The sequence below is a fragment of the Cheilinus undulatus genome, linkage group 10, assembly GCF_018320785.1.
Source record: "Cheilinus undulatus linkage group 10, ASM1832078v1, whole genome shotgun sequence".
NCBI lineage: Eukaryota > Metazoa > Chordata > Actinopteri > Labriformes > Labridae > Cheilinus > Cheilinus undulatus.
The window spans coordinates 17184102-17202324 of record NC_054874.1 but is presented as its reverse complement, the minus strand read 5'-3'; the positions used below and the strand labels follow the sequence as shown (position 1 = coordinate 17202324).

Genomic DNA, 18223 nt, shown 5'->3' with positions numbered 1-18223 from the left:
TAAATAAACAAACCGAGTAATGCTGATAAATAAATCAGACATTTAAAGTGAAGACTTCTAACGCTGCTTTACAAACAGATCAATATGAGAAGAATATTGGTGTTTAAAAAATTAAATAGTCTGACTGGCTGCAGGAGCAGACAGCCCGCTGTGCTCCCTCATATTAATTCAATATTATTAGAAGGTACATGAGATTTACACTGTTAGATGGTGTGTGTTAAATTTACTCCGATGGTTTTATAATAATAAAGGGGAGTTAAAATAACCAGGGGTGTGTAAATCTTTCAGAAAACCACATCATAAAAATCCCACCATGACGCACGATCCCTGCTGTGTGCGTCTGGTTTACTTTGTTAACGCACGTCTGATAATTTATCACTTATTAACAGCACAGTGCCTCAGCCTTAATGAGGGCTATTTAATATCACCTTATTATGAAGGATTTATTCCAAACTCTGCAAAGGAGGAAATGTTTGTCTTCACTGTGTAACCTCACCTTTTCCTTCTCCACAAAGTCCACGAAGGTGGTTCTCTCTATTTCCACGGGCTGACCCTGTCTGTCGTATAACGCCAGCACGAAGTGGAAGAAGTTGGACTTGCGGAGGTTTGAGGGCGGCTGCTTCTCGAAGTGTGCCCGAGCAAGACCCACTCCGCTGCGGACACAAGCACAGACCGGCACCAGAGCCACAACGACAGGGATTAGAATAAAGTCACTGCGTTAATATGCAACAGAAAGCAACCGATTATTTTTCAGTCACTCCTCTATTATTTCTCTGTGCCAAAGCGAAATTAAAACCTGTCTCCAGTTCTTTAGAGATCAGCAGTAACAGAACAAATGTGTTTTAACAGGAAGCTAAAGGCCCAGATTTGTTAAACACACTAACAGATTTTAGAAGATGACTTTCTCATTATCATGCTGGCAGTCATAAATGTGATTTTCTTACACACAACTTCAGCTTCTTGGATCAATTTGAAGAATTTTATTTTATTTTAAGGGGAAAAAAATAAATATTCATGATGCAGTGTTTGAAAAGCAGCCTTCTGTGTTTTATCCCTACAGAAATAGAAACAAGTTCCGAAGTGAGCAAAAAAAATCTCCCAGCACACCAAAGTTAATCTGAGCCTACATTTAAACCCCGCGAGCCTTAAAGTGCTTGGAGCTAACTGTGCTTTCCGTCCAGGAGTATGTGAAACCTCTTTGAGTCGCATTATTTAATCATGTTGGACTTTAAGCTAAAAAACTTCTACAGCCAGCAGGAACAGCGGTGATCCAACAACTGCGTCCTCTGGGGACGCGAGCTGCCCCAAGTGATAGAGCCGCACCGCACATCTTTACGCACTGCCCCCCCCCCCCCCCTTTAACTCAGGTCTCCACGCCCCGGTGTCAGCGCAGCGCCAAGGCCGCCTCGGGCTCACCTCTGGGCGGCTGTGTTGGCGTCCAGCACTCCGGCGCCCTGCATCCATGTCCGAACCGCGTTCATCCCGGCCACCATGGGCTCCTCTTTCATACTACTCCCACTCCTCTGGATGCTCTCGTGGATGCCAAACATCAAAACGCACCTTCACACTGTCGCTATCTCTCTCTCACTCTCTCTCCTCTCTCTCTCTATCCTCCTCTCCTTGGCTCCCTCCTTTTTTTCCTCCCTGCCTCCCCTCCTCTTGTGTCTGTTTGATCGCGCTGTCAGAGGAGCAAAGTGGCGTGGTCTGTTTCACTTGGCGTTTAGTTGCTCGTGTGTTTTCTCAAAGTAAACAAAAGATGCGACATGTGGAAGGAAAAAGGGGAGCTGTCAGCATCCAGGGTTAGCTGCACCTCATGTCAGCGACTCCAGAAGGGAAAAAAAAGAGGGGGAAGCTGCAGCTGTGAAGATGAACACCGTGAGAGCGATGAAAAGGGAAGCGCAGGATGAGAGGCTGCTCTGAGTTGGCGACAGTCCCCGGATCAAGGTGCAGCTGACAAAAACACACGCAAAATGTCACTTTTTTTTTTGGCAACAAACAGTCCACGGTGAGAAAGAAAAACCAAGGAAGATGAAACACCTCCTTCTCCACAAAGTCTTCTCTGGTCAGATGGATGAAACGGAAGATTACGCGCAATTAAGAGGCAGTCCTGGGCAGCGGCGTCTCCGCTCCTCGTCAGCTCCTGCTCGGGTGATTTGCGCTCGATTCTTCCCTGAGGAATCACTTTGGACCATCTCTGGGATGCCAAACAGGAGAGAGAACTAGTAGGTGAGGGGGGCGTGGTCTACGAGGCGAGCAGACACGCCTCCAAACACAGTTAATAACACGGACAATCAGCTGTCCACCAACCCTTCCAGCACGCTGCTTCCCCGCCCGCCTGCCTGCTGTCCCCGCCTCGTCCCACGCAGCGTCCCGCCCCGGCCACTTAGCCAGAAGCTGTGCACGATGTGTGCGCCCTGCCTTGATGTGCGCGTGCTTAAAGTTGACAATTAATGTATTCACGACTATCAAACATGAACTCAGGGGAGGACATTAGTTTTAATCCACGCAGTTTGCCCGCTGAGACCAAAGGGCAGAGTGAAGCCTTGTAACATCCATCGTCTGTTTGCTGCTGCTGTGGAAATGTGCCATCATCTCTGCAACCAAAGAGCCATCACACTTTAAAAAAAAGGGATTTTTATGTGAAAAAGAAAAAGTAAAAAGTTTGGCTGCATCACTCTCTTTCCAAATTAATCGTGCGTAATTTTCAGCATTTGTCCAGCACATAAACGCCAACAAATCATCTCTTATTGCGCCCATTTTTGCGCAAATATTTCAACAAAACGACTTAATTTAAACAATTTAAATGGACTTTTAATGTTTTATTTTCTCCCAGGAAAAGAAACAACAGTCTAAGAGCTCATTCAGAGTATCAACTCAGGCAGATTAGGAGCTTAAGAAAGTTTCAGCTCACCAAAAAGCCTGGCAGCCGCTGCGCACATTTTTCTGTTTCAGCCCGATGGTTTGAAATGAGCTTTGATTAGATGCATTACAGAAATCTTGTGGGACTAAGTGCTGAATCCAACATAAATACGAGGATTACAGCTAAACTCTGCTGTGTCCCGTCGTCCAAAAAAATGCAATCAGTCTGAAATAACTGCTTAAAAACAATAAATTTAAAAAAAAAAATGTGTGAAATAAATATTTGCATGGCAGCTCACGGAGCCGTGAAACTGCACGGTGCTTCCACATGCGTGAAAAGTGCAAAGCAAAGACCAGCTTTGCAGAAAGTGGAGATGTGAGCTCCCCTCATCATGCTCCCCCATCATCATTACAGAGTCAGTGCTAAATTGTTAAATTGAATTGTCTGGGGGCCATCTGTTCGATAAGTACTGTTTGGTTTCTTCTAATGAAATGGGAAGAACAGCAGAGACGATTTTTGTTTATCAGAGAGGCGGGTTTGAAAATTAAGATTTTATCAAGAATTGTCGAAAGGAATCAGTTTGGCATGTTGATGCTTTTGGTATCACTTTAGTCAAAGTGCGCGATTAAGGGCCTCAGAAGAATTTAAACTCCTTCAAAAATCTCAGTATGCTTTTTATTTAGTGATCACATGATCTTAACCCACTCTGGATAAAAGTCAGGACATTTAAAGATATTCCTAGGTTCTGTTTCTCCTCTGCACACTCAAAGTCTCTCAGACACTTTCTGATAAATGCCATAAACGGTCAAACTCCACACATCACCTCATCATTGTCTGGAGCTGTTTATTTATGTCTCCTGCTGGGGGAGGAGAAATGTGAGCCCCCCCACCACGTGAGTACATCATACAATAAATAGTGATAAATAAAAGCAACGTGAGATAAAATGTCTCTCACGCTGACGCGCTTTTACGCACGCACACACAAACGCACGCACACAAGTCCAGGGCTATCCTTCAGCACATTTGTTTGATTGTGGCCGGCTCTCGCGCCAAGACCTGTCTGCCTTGGTCGGCATGCGGGCCCGCGCGAACCCTCCAGGCCCCCTGGGGTAGCATGTATTTATACCCTCGAGCACCAACACACACCGTTAGCCCAAATATCACCGCCTCAGTATCCAAAAACACAGATGTCAGTTGAGGCCCGACGATCCCGCCATGTTAATACTGTGATTTACTAACTCCATGGCACCCAGACGGAAAGGTTTGGACAACATCTCCGGTCATTACGCACAGGCGGGAATGCGCGCGCCATTTGAGTGATGCAAAGGTGTGTGTGTGTTGTGAGTGTGTGGGCAAATACGACTTCTGTTCAAGTGTCCACATATGGAGAGCCTATTAAATCCTCTCTGTTATAACTCTGTTAGACATTTTGAAGTAAGTGATCAGAAAGAAGCAGCACGCGCTGCTGTCCGCTTCCTCTACAACCAGCAGATGTTCCCGTAAATCAAAAGGTTGGGCTGATGATAATAATGGCCTGATTGAATTGAAGACTCATAAAAAATCACTAGTTGTAAAAAAAAAAAAAAAAAAAAAAACAGGCATATGCTTATGAGAATGGGCCTTATGTCTTGCAATATGCTCTCTGGTTTGACATAAAAGAGGACAAATAAAAATGTTAGACGTCCAATATTTAGACATGAGAGCTGGAGCATGCCATGTGATTGATAACTGTATTAAAGTGACGTTACAGCGAGAGTTTCAAATGCTTTCAAGACGTGAATAGAAATACTTTAAAACGAGCCAACATGACATGAGTGTTTCAGTCATCTAGTACCGAACAAAGTGTAATACATCCTCATTTTAACGTCCTGTGCGTCACATGTGAGGCCCATCCAAATCTGACCTCTCACTTCTCCTCAGGTAACTCGCACACTTCCCCGTCTGAAACCAAATTCACTGAATTTGGTGCAATGTTGCCATCTAGTGGCTACACGACGACAATGCCCGGTCAAAGTTGCAACACTGCTCTGAGTCACGTATTCTCCAATGAATGCACGCATAAGTGGAATGCAGATAAATGCCATCTGTCCCAATGTGGCCATTAATTAACATGGTCAACAAATATGGACAAGGTCAACGAGTCTGTGGATTCATTAAACAAGCTGTGAATGTGATTCACTGCGCAGCTGCATCATCAGAAGAGAAACACTTGTGGGGAGTTACTTCAAGTTTTCTGTCTTACAGGGAGAATTTCCTGATACTTTCTTGTTTTCGTGATTTTCTTGTTCCTGTTCTGAGTTAATGCAAGTCTCTATGTAGAGGGTTAAGTTACTCATGCATGAGTTCAATGTCAGTTTTTGAGAGGAAGTTATGAGCAACACTTCTCTATTTGCATTCTGAGAAAAAACATACAGCAGCTGTAGAGTCCTGATTTAAAGCTCCCAATATCTGTGCTGACCTTCTCCTCTCTAATGTACTAGCAGTGCATTTCTTAAAGTTGATTTCTATTATCTTTTACATGCAACTCTTTGAATCTTTGGCATGGTATTAAAACAAGTCTATCCTGCTGTTCTCCTCTTTAGACAGAATAGCAGGCTCGTACATATGTTATGTAATAATGATCCTCAGTATTTGCCCCGTTTATTCTTTGGATCAGGGGTCATAAAGTACATTTACACAAGGGCTAGATTTAGTCTTGGCAGAAACTCTGGGGGCTGGACTTTCAAATAAACAAAAATCAATTTTTAATTTTTGCCACTTTTCACCCATTTGCCACTCTTTAACACTTTTCTTGCTAATTATTGACTGTGCTAATCATTAGCACCTTTCCACTACTGTGCCAGGCTACTCTTGCTAAATGTTGCCACTTTTTTGCCCCTTTTTAATACTTCAACCCAATTTTTGCCACTCTTTGACCCCTTTTAAATCACTTTTCCTGCATGTTTTATCCCCTTTGTGCCACTTTTTTTTAAAACCCATTTTTCCACTTTTCTTGTGTTTATGTCAGTTTTTGACCTATTTTCATGCACTTTTGGGCTAATTTCAACCCATCTTTCATACTTCTTTCCCTCTTCTGGCCACATGTTAACCTCTTTTCGCCACTTTTCTTGCCATTTTTTGTCCCTTTGTGCTACAATGCAACCCATTTTGCCACTCTCTAACCCCTTTTCACCACTGAATCTGTCAATTTTTGCACCATTTCTGCCAACTTTAACCTTTAAAAAAAAAAAAAAAAAAAAAAAAAAAAAAAACTGATAAGGGCTGGCAAGTAAATTTCTACAAAGAATGATCATCAAATGTCAAGTCATTCTAAAACTACTTCACTACTAATTGTTTTGGGGACAGATTTAACAACTGCAGACATTTAAAGCCAACAGCATCTTCTTTTACTGCTTTTGTGAATTGAATGATCTTCAAGGGGGCCGGACAGAAAGCTTTGGGGGGCCTGATATGGCCCCCGAGCCGCCAGTTGATGACCAGTGCTTTAGATCATATACACGTCAGTTTTAAGTCATACTGTTTCATTGCCACATAAAAGCAACCAAATAAATAAATAAAAATAAACAAAGTATAAAACCAAACAACCTCTTCTCACTGCTTGTAGGCTGTGACTGATTCAGCTAAAACTATATTTTGCTATTATTAGTCTTATTACCCTTCCATTCTTATTTACTTAATTATTTATTCATCTATTTAACCATTTAGTTTGTTGGTTATTCAGTTGGTGAGTTATAAGGCCTTAAACTGATTTATCCAGAAACAAGCTAGCAATTAAAGGTCAAATTAGAGAGAAGTCTAGAAAAAAATTACTTCATGATCAATACTACATTTCAGCCATGGATACTCGCATCATACATTTTTCCATTTTATTGAAAAATGGATACAGTTTAACTTGGCAGAGAAGGCTCTGCCCAAAAGATGCTCCCTGGGCTAGTGAAGCAGCATGCTTTGACTTCCCAGGGAGCGCATGGCTAAACCCCCATAAGGATAGATACATTTATGATAATGAATGTGTGTTGATACGATTAGTTCAAAAGCAATTAATCCATAGTAGTATGAATCTGAATATGAAGTTGCATCAAGTGTTATGCTATAAAGGAGGAGGCTGGGGTGGAGGGGGTTAAAGCTTTGCCAGCAGCAGCATTGTGGCGCATCAGCATTAATGCATTTTAATGCAAGTAGGGAATTAATGAGAAGTTTGTCATATTTAAATACACCACTGTGTTCAGAGTAAGAGATGTGATTGGCTGTGGGAGCTGGGAGGTGATAATTAGGATCAGCTGGCCATCAGCTGATCATGGCTTGGCATATGATTAACATGTCCTACATAAACTAATGCTAGGCTTAGTTTTTCTCCCATGACCAATTTTTGTAAATACATGCATCAACCGAACGGATACTACAGATAGTTTGATATACAATAGGTCAGACTGCATAGAGAGGTGGCCTGGGATACCTTTATCTAGACTGGACTGGTAGTGTAGGGTCACTGTAGTGCACGCAAACTGGCACATAATAAAGACCACCCTGACCAAACGACACGATCTGCAGTCGTCTACAGAGTAACAGTTATTTGCGTGCCTGCCAGGAAATGGGAAGGTAACATCACTGCAGACACCACACACCTCTGACACAAACCATTTAAAGGTCACATATTATGCAAAATACACTTTTTCAGGCTTTTCTAGCAAAAATACGTACCCCTGGCCTGTCCAACTCCCCCCCAAGATAAAATCAAACCAAAGTTCCTGCACAGCGATTGGACCCTATTATTCCCACCATTATTAATGAGGATCAAACAGGGTTTATCCCCGAAAGGTAGTCATTTATCAATGTAAGAAGGTTATTTTATGTGTTATTTTCTCCTCATTCAACAGTTCAACCTGAAGTTATTCTAAGCCTTGACATCGAAAAGGCATTCAACAGGCTCGAATGGACCTATCTTTTCATAACTCTAGAAAAATTTGCTTTGGGCCCCATCTTCTGTAGATGGATTCAAGTTTTATATTCAGCTCCTTTGGCTGCAGTCAGAACGAATGGCCTGATTTCCCGATATTTTCCACTTTACAGAGGTACGAGACAGGGTTGCTGCCTGTCGCCCTTCTTGTTCGATATTGCAGTTGAACCATTGGCAATTGCTATTAGATCGGACAGCAGAATTAAGAGTGTAACCAGGGGTGGAACAAACCATAAAACTTTGCTTTATGCTGATGACCTGCTTCTGCAAATATCAGACCCAATAGGGAGCATGCCCCATCTTCTCTACCTGCTGCAAAAATTCAGTAGCTTGTCTGGATATAAAATCAACTTATCAAAATCCTTATTTTTTCCATTGAATACTCTGGCAAGACAGATCACATATGATAATCTGCCCTTGAAAATTAAAAAGGATAAATTGACTTACCTGGGAATAGAAATAGCAGGTTCAATTAAGGCTATATTTCAATACAATTTCAGATCTATTTCAGACCATACTAAAATTGAATTAGATAAATGGTCAAAACTCCCACTCTGCCTGGCGGGGTGGATAAATGCAGTAAAGATGACTGTATTGCCCAGGTTTCTCTATTTATTTCAAATGATTCCAGTTTTTCTCCCGAAGTCTTATTTTGCTCAACTGGATCGTTTTATCTCCTCGTTCATATGGAAAAAAAAACCTGCACGTATAAAGAAGTCAAGTCTGGAGAGAGTTAAATCTGAAGGCGGTTTGGGTTTGCCTAATTTCTTATTTTACTATTGGGCTGCCAATATTTTTAAGTTAACATACTGGATCATCATGTTTGCTGATAAGGAAGGTCCGGTCTGGGCTGATATGGAACTGAGAGCTACATTCCCAGTCTCCCCGATTTTGATCTTAACTACCCTTGTTCCACTAAAGGTCAAATTATTTGAATTGAACTCCAATTTGGTGGTCCAAAATTCGATTAAAATCTGGTGCCAGTTCAGAAAGCATTTAAATCCGACAAATATATGTAGCTTCAGTCCAATAATGTTTAATCATCTTTTTACACCATCTCAAATAGATCAGGCATTTGCAGTCTGGCATAGAAATGGCTTGGTTTACTTTCAAGATCTTTTTACAGATGCATCATTTAATTTTTTGAGTGAGGACCATAACTTACCAAAGTCTCACTACTACAGGTATCTTCAGGTTTGGAGTTTTGCCTCTAAATACTTCTCTGGGTATCCATCTCTACCCCCTAAAGATTTATTACATTCAGTCCTTAATGTAAACCCACTCAATCAAGGAGCAATATCAAAACATATGCATTAATTCTGAATAGTTGTCCTTTTACGTGGGACAAAGTTAGGACAGCATGGGAAGGAGAAGTTGGAGAAGCTATACCAGAAGATACCTGGAAAAATACTATATAACGTATACATGCATCATCTCTATGTGTCAGACATGGCTTGATTCAGTTTAAGGTATTCCACAGGTTGCATTACTCTAATGATAAATTGTCTAAATTATACCCTAATGCTGCACCAACCTGCCCAAGATGTCAATCTCCTGTCTCTTTGGGACACATGTTTTGGTCATGTCCATCTTTGCAAGGTTTTTGGTCTTCAATCTTTCAATCACTTTCAGCAATATCTGGCAAATCATTACAACCTGATCCCTTAATAGCTGTCTTTGGTGTAGTCAGAGATGAACTGAAGTTGTCCTGCCTCAATAAAAATGCAATTGCTTATGCTTCGTTGCATGCCCGCCATTTGATATTGCGGAACTGGAAGGGAAAGAACCCCCTGCCTATGTACATTAGATTAGAGAGGTGATGTTGGGATTAGCTTTGGAAAAAATTAGGTAGGTAGGTTAGAGGATAAATATGAAAAATATGAAATAACCTGGTCACAGTTCATTTCTCATATCAGGGGCCTGCCGTTTGCCTGACCCTTATCTTCATTTCCCTACCCTTTCCCTTTTTGTTTTCTTTTCTCTTTATTTTTCTTTGACAATTGTTCTGGATTTTTTTTAGCGCACTAACTGTGATTATTCACATTCTTTTTATTAATCTCTTCCATGTCAGAGGTCCAGAGTGTTGGCATTATGGATATAATGTTGAAGGTAGATTGGTTTGGCTCTTTTTGTAGGTGTCTGTTTCTTTCCTGACTAACTTCTGTTATTATTGTTATTTGTTGTTTCTTAGCCCTGATTAACATAAAATATCATGCACTCTCTCTTACTGTATCTCAGATACTGTAAGAAAGCTCACTGTAGTAAAAGCCTCTCCTCATATGCACATTTGAACTTATTTATCTATAAACTGCTACTTAAACCATTTTGGTAAAATGCCCCATGCCATATGCATATTTGCACAAATTGATCTATTTACTGTCCAGTGGTGTGCACGAGGGGAGGGTCCAATTGTTGAAAAACGCACGCTAAAGTGCCCTCTTGGGAGGCAGAACATGTGCTAAAGTGCCCTCTTTGAGGCCAAAACACATTCTAAAGTGCCCTCTTTGAGGCCAAAACACATTCTAAAGTGCCCTCTTTGAGGCCAAAACACGTGCTAAAGTGCCCTCTTGGGAGCCAAAACGCTTGCTAAAGTGCCCTCTAGAGCCAAAACGTTGCTAAAGTGCCCTCTTTGGAGCCAAAACACGTGCTAAAGTGCCCTCTTAGGAGTTAAAACAGGTACTAAAGTGCCCTCATTGTATGCGAAACACACTAAACTGCCCTCAACTGCCTGTTGCAATGACTTTTATGTTGGGTACTTTTTTGATCTATATTGAGCCAGAACTATATCTCACAGAACCAGTTTGGATTATCTGGTGCTAATATGGTGTTAAAATGCACTAGAATACAGGAAATGGCATCTACTTAATTGAAAATGTTCTGGGGGAAGACCCCCAGACCCCCTAGGGATTTATTTATTTATTTCTGTGTGTTCTTCACAGTCCAGCGTTGAATCTACATAGTTCTTGTGGATGCTGATCCTAACTACAAACTAAATTGAGTAGTCTGTCTAGTTAGTCTGTTTTAAGGCTATATAATGTGCCATTTGTATAACATATAGACATGTCTAAAGTGCCCCCGAAAACACGCAACCCTTAGTGCACTCTTTGGTGGCGAGAACGCGCTGTATGTGCCCTTTTTTTCTTTTCGCCCCTGCCCTTGAAAAAGTCTGTGCATGCCACTGTTACTGTCCCAACTGATAATTTAATATGTACATTGTATGAAAGAGCCTACAGTTTGTGCAGACTCTTGCTAACAGCAGGATGAATAATGCCAGGCATTTCACTACGTTCATGGCAAGAGAAAGTCAGATTGCGAGTGTTTATTGAATGATTACAGTGTATTATTTGGAATTTGTTGGCAAACTTTGTTCTGCCAATTAGATGACCCAGTCCACTGTTACTTGGTGGTTGAAATTTAAAAATCCTTTACTGCTTTGGTGAAAAAAAAAACATCCACTTTGTGAATTTCTCACATTAAATAAACATTTAAGGTCATGAGATACTTTGCTTCCTCTCAGTGCCACAAGAAGAAAATCACAGTGCTCTTGACTAATGACATTTCATGAATGCTGTTGATTTTCTTTTAATGCTAACTCCTGCCTCCTTAGATTTAACATAGTTTCAACATAGTTTAGCAGGTTTGGACACATTTAACATTATTTCCTTTCCAAAATTCAGAGCTATGAATCCAGTTTAAAATGAAATGGGAACATCAGGATTGGGAATAACAGAAACTGTGATGGCTTCGATTTCACTCAGTCCTCTCAACCGCAACAATCTAAAAGACACGGAAATTCTGTCCAATCATGGGACAGAAGTGAGACATACAGACACAAAGATGATATTTTTATAGTAAGCCTAGAGCAAAGGTCAAGGCTGACTCAACACTTATTCCCTGAACTGTCTCAGTTTCCCCATTCTAAACCGCTAACCTCTGGCTCTGATTGACGCGCTGATGTCAGTAGTGAAATAGGACAGACGTGATTTCTCATGAATGTTGATAACCCGGGATAATCTGCTCAAAAATGTATTATTTATTTATATTTATCCAATCAGGAGAACCTAACTGAGATCAATAACCTCATTTACAACACTGTCCTGGTCAAGACAAGTAGCACCACAATCACAGAAAAACTATAACAATCACAAATCAAACAAATCAATGTCACAGAATAAGTCATCAGTCAAGAACATCAACAACCAGATGTATCATCCTCCAACACCTTTAATTCACTTTTAAAAACATTTACAGAGACCAGCACCCCCAGACAAAGTCTTCTGTAGCAGATTACACCTTGCAGGAGCAGCAGACCTGAAACTTCTTTCCTCTAACCCTTTCCCCATCCTCTCCCTTGATCTTTATACTAGCCATGGAACCACTAGCAGGGAGAATCAGAAATAACCACAATATACAAGGAATACAGATTGGCCATGAAGAACACAAAACGGCGATGTATGCAGATGACATAATTCTGTATTAACAGGTGTAACTCACTTACTACCTGTGGTAATGGATGAAATTAGGCAATATAGTGAAATATCAGGGTATAAATTAAATACAGGTAAGTCAGAGGCATTGGCCATTGGCCAACCATTACCTCACGATATTAAATTAAGATGCAGGTTTAAATGGGAGCAAACATAATAAAATACTTAGGGGGGAGATCTCAGAAAATTATTTGAAAACAGTTACGAATTACTGGAATACAATCTCAAAGAAGACCAAAGGAGATGGTCAATGATACCCTTATTTATAACAGGACAAACTTAAACGATTGAAATGAACATTTTACCAAGATTCATGGTTATATTTCAAAATCTTCCAGTACACATCCCTCAAAATATATTAATAAATGGGACAGAATATTAAGTACTTTTACTTGGGGAGGGAAAAAAGCACGTGTTAAACTCAAGACATTTAAAAAAGATAAATTATCTGGAGGACTAGCATTATCAAACTTATCAAACTACTACAGAGCTGCACAAATAAAAATAATTTTAGCATGGATGAATACGGAGTACAATGCAAAATGGAGAAATATGGAAATATCAGAAATGGAAAAAACACTGAATGAAAATATATTCACCAAAATAACAGAACGGTCTACCAATAAAATAGACAATAGTTGTGTTAGAAGTACAATAAAAGCCTGGATAAAAGTCACACAGACGAAACAGATCCAAAGAAATTTGGTGTATCTAAGGGAAATAGCAAATGACAGAGATTTTAAACCTAGTAGTGTAGACAATACTTTCAAATCATGGGCTGAAAAAGGGCTGACCAGATTCAGTCAGTTTATCACAGATAAGGGAGTGGATACTTTTGAGAACCTCTCTAAGAAGCTGAACTACCAAATACCCAGTTCTTTAATTACCTTCAAGTAAGAAGTTATTGAACTAAAACAGCAGGTAACAACAAAGCTATAAATGACATACACCCCTTGGTTACATTTATAGCCAATACATATAATAAACCTAACCATGAAAATGTCTTAAGGAAGCTGTATAAAATAATTGAAAGTGAGAGGGAGGAGGTGACACTTAAAGCTGTTGATGACCATTTCAAAAGAAGAATGGGAAAGTATTTGCAGCAACACCTGGAAAACAAAAAGCTCCATATTCTGGAGGGAGTTCTCCTGTAAACTACAAATAAGATACTTTAAAACACCTATCATTCAGTCAAAATACAACCATAATAAAACATCAAGCTGCTGTTATAAGTGTGGAGAAAACTATGCCACCCACACCCATATACTATACACCTGCCCAGTCTTGGAGCAGTTTTGGTCCTCGGTAGAAAAGGAGATAAATAAGACTTTCAAATGTAATTTCCCTTTGGCCCTAAAATCCCCCAAATGTTATGTCCCAAAAATCAGATCAACGCTTGTATAGAATACTGAGAATAACAGCAATGAAACTGATAACCAGAAACTGGTTGAAACCAACAGTGCCACAAATAACCAAGTGGAAAGAATCAGTTAGAGAAATTTATTATATGGAAAAGATCACACACAAGATCAGGAATCTAAGCGATGTTTTTCAGTCAAGATGGAAAAAAATAATAAATAGTGATATAATTTAATAATATAATGCATGTATGTATGTAGATATGTGTAGGTAGGTAGTTATAAATGTGTGTATCTTTATGTTTATATGTTTATGTATACATATGTGTTTGTGTTCAGGTATATGCATGTGAAAATATAAGCATGTGCTGGCATGGATATGTGTGTGTATGTGTAAGCAAGGATATGTTCAAATAGGGCTGTACAAACTACACTCCAGGCCACATGAATGATAAAATAATATTTGATTTATTTATCTATTTATTTTCTCCCTCTTCCTCTTAGATCTGGAAGAATTTGGACAAATATTTATGCATGTGTATATGAATTAACATGTAAATTAGATGGAGTAAGAATAATGTTTTAGTTTTACTCCCTTTTATTTTCCTTTTCATTTTTCGATTTTCCTTTCAAAATGAATAAATAAAGAGTATTACAAAAAAAGTATCATCCTCCAACACTTTTAATTCACTTTTAAAACTTTTACAGAGACCAGCACCCCCAGACAAAGTCTCCTGTAGCAGATTACAGCCTGCAGGAGCAGCAGACCTGAAACTCCTTTTACCCATTTCAATACGGACTTTGGACACAGAGAGCAAAAGTAGATGTTGGGACTGAGTCATAGAGCGAAGACCGTAATTTCCAGAACTTTTCACATGAAAAAAATCCCGCAAGTATGAAGGAAGCAGATTTAGAATAGCCTCAAAAATAAGGATATGCCAGTGCTTTTGTCTGCGTGTGGTCAAAGAAAGCCACCCTCAATCATACAGAGTACAATGATGAGTTAAGGACATCAGTCTGGTAATGAACCTCAGTGCCCCATCCCAAGATTTAAGGCATTGAGAAGATGCATGCATGTACAGAACATCACTGTAATCAACCAGAAGGCATTAAAGTGGCAAAAACAAGTCTTTTCTTTGCAGTAAAGGAAGGTAAGACTTATTCCTGAATTAAAAACCCAGCCACAACTTTAACCTCTTCATAAGTTGCACAATATGAAGCTTTTAAGTCAAAGACTCATCAATCGAAAAGCCAAGGTATTTATAAGATGATACAAACTCAATCTCATCACCCTGAGGCATGGTGATAGAGGGAAGGCTCAGTGGCTTCTTCTTAGAGTTTGAAAACATCAGGGGTTTGGTTTCGTCAGGATTTAAGATCAATTTTAATGCACACAGTGTGTCCTGTATAGGATAAAAGCTTCTTGTTAGTGACAGAGAGCCTGATGCTGTGTAGGAGTGGAGCAATATATGACTGTATCATCTGCGTATAAATGACAATGACCTATATTTACTATGAAGTGTAAATAACAGTGGTCCTAAGACTTAGCCCTGAGGCACTCCTTTTTTCACTTCAAGACATTAAGGCTACGTTCATACTACAGGCCTTAATGCACAATTCTGATCTTTTCTCAGATCTGATTTTTCTTGTTTGGGGATGCACACTGCAGTCAACTTCCAAAAGATCAGATTTGTATCTAATTCAGAACCACATACGAAAGTGGCCTGAGTCTGATTAGAAAAGGTCAGACTCTATGTGGCTTGCGCTGTTCACACTGTCACAAAAAAATCAGATACCAGTCACTGATGAGCACAATGATCAGATTCAGGTCACTTTAAATGCAGTGTGAACGTAGCCCTGGAGAGCATTCTGTTTGAGAATATTTTCTAAACCAACGAACAGATTGTTCTGACAAACCAATACAGCTCAGTGTCTTTCAAACTGCCATTGTCAACAGTATCAAATGCTTTAGATAAATCAGTAAAAACAACAGCACAGTGTTCATTGTTGTCTAATTACTAACTACTTTTAAGGCAGCAGAGGTTGTCTCATGTGTAAAAGTCTGAGGGCTTTGTGTACCTCACTGACAGTAACTGGCTTGAAACTGAATTGCTAAGGAACACGTTCAGCAACGTATATGATGTTCAGAATGGACAGGGTTTGTTTGAAGATGGTTAACTTTGTTAAAAAGGGACCCTGAATCAGTAAAATGTTCATTAAACAAGTTAAGCATTGTAGTTTTATCATTGACGGTAACAGAATCTTTAACAATACAAGGGGGAGCTCAGTAGCTTTTCTATTCCCAGATAATGATTAAATCACCTTCCAAAAGAGTCTTTTATTGTTAAAATTATGTGATGTTTCAGAAAGAAAATGCTCTGATCCAACAGTGCAAGAATTCCTCAAACGTCTTAAATTCAACCAGTCTGAGTCGAGGCCAGAACTCTGGGCTTTAGCCCAAGCCAAATTATGTTCCTGCAGTACCTTGGATAAGTCAGCAGTAACCATGGAGTTTCATAGCCTTTTACCCTGCGTTTCTTATAAGGAGCTTGTTTCTAAATAATACTGATAAAACCATTATAGAAATATTTCCAGGCACATTTTACATGATCAAAGACATTAATTCTCTTCCGGCCAAAAGTGAGATCATCCATGATTTGGATATCACAATCATGTCAGTTGAATGTGCCCAATACTGCATCATATCAAGTTTAAAAATTAAACCGTGCACATCCAGGTGTATAAAAACCAAGTCCAGTCCTTGATATAAAATCATCAGGAGTATTAGGCTAAATCCTGAGAATCCATCCTCATTGCAAAAATTAACATCAAGTGGCCCTGGATTAGGCTGAACGTTTCTGGAAAACAGCAATAACAAAAATCATTTCATCAAACACAAAGAACAGTCTCAGCAACACTAAAAGTAAAACAGACAAATACTCACTGGCTTCTAATTTACAATAGCTTTTGATTCTGGGGGGACTGATGTACCAGCTGCACAGCTTATGCTATGTAAGCAGACGGTATTTTTTGCTTATCCTCATCAAACTCATCAAATACACAATCCAACAACTCCAAAACGCTCTCATGGACAAGTTGTGACCTGCACATGCACCACGCTATGAAATAATAACGTATAATTATGTAACATTACGACACATGAAGCAAATACTCAGAACTATTTCTTGAGTAAACCACTGGGCGGAGTGACACAGTGCAGCAGCCATGTCTGGAGTGTAGTTCCGGCTTTGCATTTAACTTTAAAACATCTCCGTCTCGTAATGTTCCATGATTATTTCATAGCACTGAGATGTTTTCCAAATTTTTGATGCTTTTAGCTAAAGGAGGAGGGGTCTCATATTGGTCTTTGCCCTGGGCCTCAAAATGACTAAAACCAGCCCTGCCTCACACCTGCAGCTCTCCTAGACACATCGTTACACCTCGTCTCATTCTTTTGACTCTTTTGACTCACTCTTTTGACAGTATTTATTATCAGCAATACATTAAAGATCAAGTAAAACACCCATGTTTGGACAAAGTTTCACTAGATATTACGTTATCTCAGCATGTGATCCGTGTTTGTGTGTGGGTCACTGACGACACATATCGCAGTGATCATCATAAAATACCAGTGTGGGAGAGCATGCGACTAAAGAAACTTGTTAAAATGAGGGCAGAAGCTTCAGTCTGAACACAGTACAGCACACCTGAATGAATGATCTTACTGAGAGACGCAGCACCAGCGGACTTCCTCTGCTCTACCTTACCCGCATTCCTCCATCGTGCACCTGACGATAAAAATACACAGATTAAAAGAAAACAAGTTTTCATTTAGATTTGGCACTAAAGAGCCACTGGCGACTGGGGAGCCATGGGCTGAGTATCCCTCCTCTATACATTAAGCAGTGGGTAACATAACGCTGTGGTGCATTCCTAAATTAATTTTGTCTCTGTTTTTACTCTAAGTATTGTTAGGGGGGGCTGAGGAACATTTTGGGGTGGTTTCAGCCCCCCAAAAACAGCCTAATGATGTCCCTGGCATTTAAGAATATTGATCAGTGAAAAAAGAGGACAAGTTTTGATGATTTGTAGACGACAGAACAAGTATGACCGATGAGATTGGACTGTGTGAATCCTTAATCAGGGACAGCCCTAGATTAACTGTGTTAGAATTCCATGTAAAGATATTTAACGGTACACTAAGATCCACCTGTAAAATGAGGACAGAGATTCATGCCACACTTTTACGTCACAACTTTCACTTTCAGGGTTGCAACACAGCTTTCTTTACAATAAAGTAGATTTCAAAGTTAATCCCTCTGACTGGAAACCAGTGATGAAAAGTGGAAACATTTCCAAAATGTGACAAGCATGTTCTGTTAAATAAAGCAAATAACTTAAAAATAATCAAAGGTCATGGGTGCTAGTTTGTGCTGAAATCACTTGACCTCTTCTGCTTTTTATGAAGAGGAAATGAACGGAGGATTTACCACAAACTCCTGAAATGACACGTGGACAAAAGGGGGAAAAAGTGGTGTGTACAGGTGTGTTTGTTGGGTTT

The 18223-nt window shown here is 39.8% G+C and overlaps 1 protein-coding gene across 4 annotated transcripts in view; it reads right to left on the bottom strand.

The window, feature by feature from the left end:
• The window catches only part of ebf1a (EBF transcription factor 1a), a 101487-nt gene that overhangs the window by 73252 nt on the left and 10012 nt on the right, over positions 1 to 18223 (bottom strand). Inside the window, exons 1-2 of one of the 4 annotated variants that reach the window (XM_041797285.1) lie at positions 1417 to 2168; positions 497 to 653 (exon numbers count right to left, since the gene is read on the bottom strand). In XM_041797285.1, coding sequence (XP_041653219.1) covers positions 497 to 653; positions 1417 to 1550 — 291 coding nt within the window. In that variant the 5' untranslated portion in view covers positions 1551 to 2168. Of the gene's footprint in view, positions 1 to 496; positions 654 to 1416; positions 2169 to 18223 lie in introns of those variants that run through there. The other 3 variants (XM_041797286.1, XM_041797287.1, XM_041797288.1) reach the window with 3 other exon arrangements.